This window comes from Vanessa tameamea, chromosome 3, assembly GCF_037043105.1.
Source record: "Vanessa tameamea isolate UH-Manoa-2023 chromosome 3, ilVanTame1 primary haplotype, whole genome shotgun sequence".
In the NCBI taxonomy this organism is placed as follows: Eukaryota; Metazoa; Arthropoda; class Insecta; order Lepidoptera; family Nymphalidae; genus Vanessa; species Vanessa tameamea.
Window position 1 is genome coordinate 8601090 of NC_087311.1, and position 5647 is coordinate 8606736.

The window sequence follows — 5647 nt, forward strand, 5'->3', positions numbered from 1 at the left end:
AATGTGTGTAGCAAAATATCACTATTCTAGCGGCAAGATACGATGGCCGTTTCGACACATTAAAAAAGTGATGTGAAATGTAAATTTATTATCGATATAATATATTCAAATCTTTGTTTTTTTGCAAGTAATTTAATTCAAGTTTTTGTTGCAAGTAGTATCTGATTAAAAAGGTTTAATAAAAAAAATATAAAATAAGTTTAAGTAATATATTCGAACGAAATCAATTTAAATCAAAAATTGAAATTAGAATGAATAACTTTATAAACACATTACATACAAGAAATAAATTGATACAAAAAAAAAAACCAAAAACACTAGTGGCTATATTTAATCGGAGTCGTCGATACTGCTGCTTTCACTCTCACTGCTATCGTCACTCACATTAATTATAAGTTCTTTTTCTAAAATATTATCTATTTTCACATTTATTTCATAATCGTCCTTTATTAATTTAATAGTTCTATTTACAACCTTTTCCCATTCTTCTTTAGTCACATGTTCACAAGCTTTTTCTAAAATTTTTAGCATTTTTGTTGTGGTAAATGGGGGTTCTGTATTCTGCCTTGCAGCATATCCCTTAATTTGGGCCCACACCAACTTAATTGCATTATATTTACAATGGTAAGGCGCTAACCGTATAAATCTGTGTCCATGTTCTAACGCTATTTCATCAATGACGTATCGGATCTTGGTTGGTTTGTTATCTTTTAAAAGACATAATAATTCCGCCTTTAACATTGTTATGTTTGCATCTACGCCATTTTTTTTAAGCCATGCGACGATATCAGCTTTTTTTTTTGGGATTGGGCAGGTGGCTTATTAATTTGCATCGAGTGGTATGGGGCATTGTCCATAATTATAATAGATGGTTCAGGGAGCCTACACAACATTGAGGTAAACCATTCAGTAGATAAAATATTTACTGTCAACACAAATATAACACCGACTACGAGGACGAGTGTGAGAGTGTGACGTACACGTTTACGCAAAAAAATAAATAAAAAAGTTATCTTCGCGGTACCCTAATATTTGTAGTTTAGAAATCACATTCGATAAATTTTATGACTAACTGCACGTCACTATTGACAATAAAGAACAACAATTTGCTCCTTTGGTGTAATTATTTATTAAATACGAAACTTCATGAGCGGGCAAACGTCAAAACGGCCATCATAGCGTGCCGCTACTATAATTAAAATAAAAAATTACTAAAAAATTATACTTATACACATAAATATAAAACATCTTGTTTAATAAACATATTGGTATGCCTAATATTATTAATAGAATTATCATTTGCTGGAAAGAAAAACTAATCATAAATCCTACGCCATTTTATGTTCCCGATAGAAAATTATTAGTTGTCAAATTGATTCAAATCTTGACCATAATGTCTACGTGACCATTAGTCATGTAATGACGAATAATATTTTTTTTATAAATAGAATCATATGATCTCGCGATCAATTCGGAATCTGATCCTATCAGTCATTAATCACCCTTCTCAATAATTGCACGGGGTTCAGTCGTGTTTCTAATCTAATGAAGATTTTTAATTATACTATCATAAATAAAATAATCGTTTATTTTGGATTGCCCCCTTGAATCAGGGGCCACATGCAATCGTTTTGTTTGCATTAGCATAGCTATGCCACTGGCATAAGAGTTAACAATGAAGTATTTAGTATATTATATCAACAGTATGAAAAATGATTTTATTCTTTAATCTTAAAATGTATATCTAAATACTGTTAAAGTAACTCAATTCATGAAATATATATACCATCTGAAGTAGATAGCGTTCGGTAAAATATTACAAAAGGAACAATGAGATGGTATAACTTTTTATCGTTTTAGAATATTTGAAAAATTTATTTTTTAAAGGAAAATAAATATAGTTTGTCCTTTCTAAAAATTGCCTTACACACATACTTCGCACATACGAAAATGACAATGTTCAACCACTGTTTATGCAGTTTTTTTATCGTAAAAAATGTGCTGGTAAATATTGCCAATATATTTGGATATTTTTATATCAGTTTGTTTTAAAATATTCGAGGCGAAGGAATTATCAATATACATTGATTATATGAAAATAAAATAATTATATACAAAATATTTTTGATGGAGCGGTTGGGTGTGGATGGAGAAGTTCGCAATAACTAATAATATCTAAAAGAGTCTCAAGGCTATAAACCACTACAGGTATTATTAAAGCAACTGATATTGTCGCTAATAAGAATCAAATTCCGGTATGAAATTATAAGTAATAAATTAAAAACGAAACTTATTTTTAGCATATTTTCACAATTACGTATAATACACTAGTACCGTAAATATTCAAATTATTTTAAGCACAGGAATTGACGGCATCAAAATATACATATTATAATTAATATTTAGTAAAATTAATATTATATATTGAGTATCGCTATTTGTTTGATAAAACATTTCTCGCTTTGATGAGTTATAAAATTATTATGATATTATAATAGAATTGTGGCACAAGATTTTTTTTCTTATTATAACCATATATTTAATAAACCATATCTGCAGACACAAAGTGTGTTAGTTATTTATCTGTAATTATAAATTATCATCTCTTTACAACCTCTTTACTATTCAGTGATGTCAAATTGTCCTTGAGTATTCACGTGTGCCACGTGACGTGTGTTTTGTAGATTTTAACCAGATGGAAATTCGAGGAAAATTATCCATGCATTAACGGTTTGATCGCGAAGTTTTTGATTCTGAACAAAAAGCAATTGATTACTATCTTTCTGAATATCTGAATCATATTTGAATATATTTTTTTAACGATATATTCTACCTTTAAGAACTGGCAAGGACATAGCGTCTAATAGAACCCGCTGTTAGGGAATTTAAGCTGCAAGATTTTTTTAATATATTTTACAATGTCGGTGTGATAGACTGGTAAAGGAAACCAGTAACCTTAATTTGGTCTGTTTGCGTTTCTGCGTTTAACAGAATATCAAATTCCAATTACACCGTTTTTTATGGCGAAGAATATAAAAAACATCGATTAATTTTATTCATTAAATATTTTGTAACTGTTTATATTTCTATCAGATACTTATAAAACTAATAAAAATCTTTTTAACGAATATTTATTGCTTTATCATTTTTCTTTTAATATTCTGTTAATAGTAATATGTTGTATAGTATATTATGTTGATAAATAAAAAAACGCAAATATAAACTAGCTATGCTATTTTTATCTAATAATATGATTTAGAAAGATTTATTTTGATGTTTATCCAACATTATCGCAAATAATAATACACTGTTCTACTTTCAAACAGGTTTCAATTATTCATAGTTTCAGAGAAATACAAGATATTTTCATATTGTATTTGGTATTTTTAAATCATTTCGAAAAACCATTATATAATGGAGTCGTTTCTAAACTTGAAAATGTAAAACACCAAAATTTTACACGCTTGCTTCGCTGGTTATTAAATAAAAAAATCCGGGTAGGATCATCGGAATTCAAAAAATAAATACGGTCGAATCCGCGTCGATTGGTCATAGTGTCATACCGATAAACATCACATACATTTTAACAGATTAAATACGTAGAAACCAAGACTATATTTGCCAATTATTTGTTATTGCAATATTCTCATGATGATTTTTTTCAAAATTTAATAGAATAGTTCTCAAGGCTTTATAGCTTAAAGTGGCCCTTAATCTTTATGATAAATCTTCGCTTCAATATAATTGCTAATGATATCAATCAACAACGGATGTAGGTACTAAACATTGATTCATAAAGACACACTTAAAATAAAAAGGTTATCAAAATTGTTTTACAAAAATTAACTCGAATCTTACTCTTTATATTTCCTGCATTGTTTTCGAAATATCCTAAGTAAGACAGTATAACAAGAGTTTGGGTGAGTGCAATGGTATTAACTTTAGGTAAGCTCATTTATTACACGGATGATGAACTTTGCTCGTCTAAGGGGTCGTATTCTGCTCAGGAGTATTCTACGAGAAAACGATCTCTATGACATTATTCGAAGACAATATAATAATTAAATTAAGAGAGAAATGCCAACATTTCAACTCTATCTATTGAGTAGCGAGATAAAACCTAGCAAAAAATATGTTTAAATGTGCTCTTTATTTGAAGATTGATAAGCTAAAATAACAAATCCAATCAGCGAATTAGACACATTATTATTACGTGAAAATTGACGAATAACAACAAAACACGTAAGTATACTTATAACAGTTATAACCAACAGCAATATTATTACCATTATATTGATTTTGAACTTGTAAGGAAAAACCAAGACCCAAGTAGATTCTTAGTTTGGAAAACGAAGAATGTGAAGTAATTATGAGTAATAAAATTAATTTGGCATTATTACTAATTAATATATTTTTTTTATTTAATTTATTTACCTGTACCAAACGATTGTTCGAATCACATGTTGTTGGTGTTAAGGAAAAATGTAGTACATTAAATAGAAACGAAAGGATTGATTAATTAACCGCCAGAGAACATTAAACGATCCGTGTGATCAAGTCTTAATGCAGCATTTTTTTAATAATTAAATTGATATTGTGTAAACTTATGCTATTCTTTTAACATTCATTACCTTCAATGCTAGAAACTTTAAGCCTTAATTTTAACTTAATAACGTATACAACGATAACTTTTCTAATTATAATGGATCGATTTATCACACAAATATGAAATTAAATAAATTGAAATTAGTTTCACCATTTCAAAGTGAAATAAGTATACCAGTTGAATAAAAGATGGACGATGTTACAAAATGCAAGAAGATAAAACGACAATTTACCATAATAGCGTATAAGCACCCAATTCCAGGCAAATCTAGAATATTTCAAACATCGTTAACACATACGAAAGCTAGTCTAATTTTCAACTAATATATTTATAAGGCTGTCACAATACAAAACTCCAGAGAGAGAAAATTAAAAGTAAATCGGCAAATAAAATTGAGATATAATACATTTTTTAAGCTAGGTTTCTGATGCGAGTATCAATGCTGACAATTCTGTAGTTTTAGAATAAGGGTAAAAGCATTGCTTTAATATCTATGTGCTGGCACCATTTGCGAGTAATACTTAAAGTATTGTATATTCTCATAAATTATCTATCGTACAAATTCTATAATAGTCATATTTCTTATTAGTACATATAATAATATAGGTATAAAATCATAGATTCCAATAGAGTACCGTATAGTAAAAAGGCATAGAGAAAAAGTAAGACAGTCAATATAGGATTTTGTTGTTGTTACGTTAATTGAAATTGAAAAAGTAAATTGCAATGAAAATTAAGTATAAAAAATAAGTATACGTATACCGCAAGGAAATAAATATTTTGTATAGACATATATATAGTCTGTGTAAAGACAATTTTACGCATGACGCTGGCTCTACCCAACCGTACAGATTTATTCGTTTACAGAGAGTCAAGTTAAGTTGAAAACAGCCTGTAAATATCCCAAGGCTGAGCAGAGGGCTCTGCCTCGGCCTTTCTCTTGGAGGAAGATGATTGATAGAGCTTATTCTACCAAGGTAGTGCACGTTTTAGTAACGCCCAAACAATATCGTAACCTCTTATGTAAGAAAATTTAAAACT

At 28.7% G+C, this 5647-nt stretch overlaps 1 protein-coding gene across 1 annotated transcript; it reads right to left on the reverse strand.

Annotated features, from left to right (window-relative positions):
- Positions 1-330: 330 nt before the first annotated feature.
- LOC113397506 (uncharacterized) lies at positions 331-741 on the reverse strand. Its single transcript, XM_026635896.2, has one exon. It carries the CDS (start codon positions 739-741, stop codon positions 331-333), a length of 411 nt encoding a protein of 136 aa, XP_026491681.2.
- Positions 742-5647: the final 4906 nt, after the last annotated feature.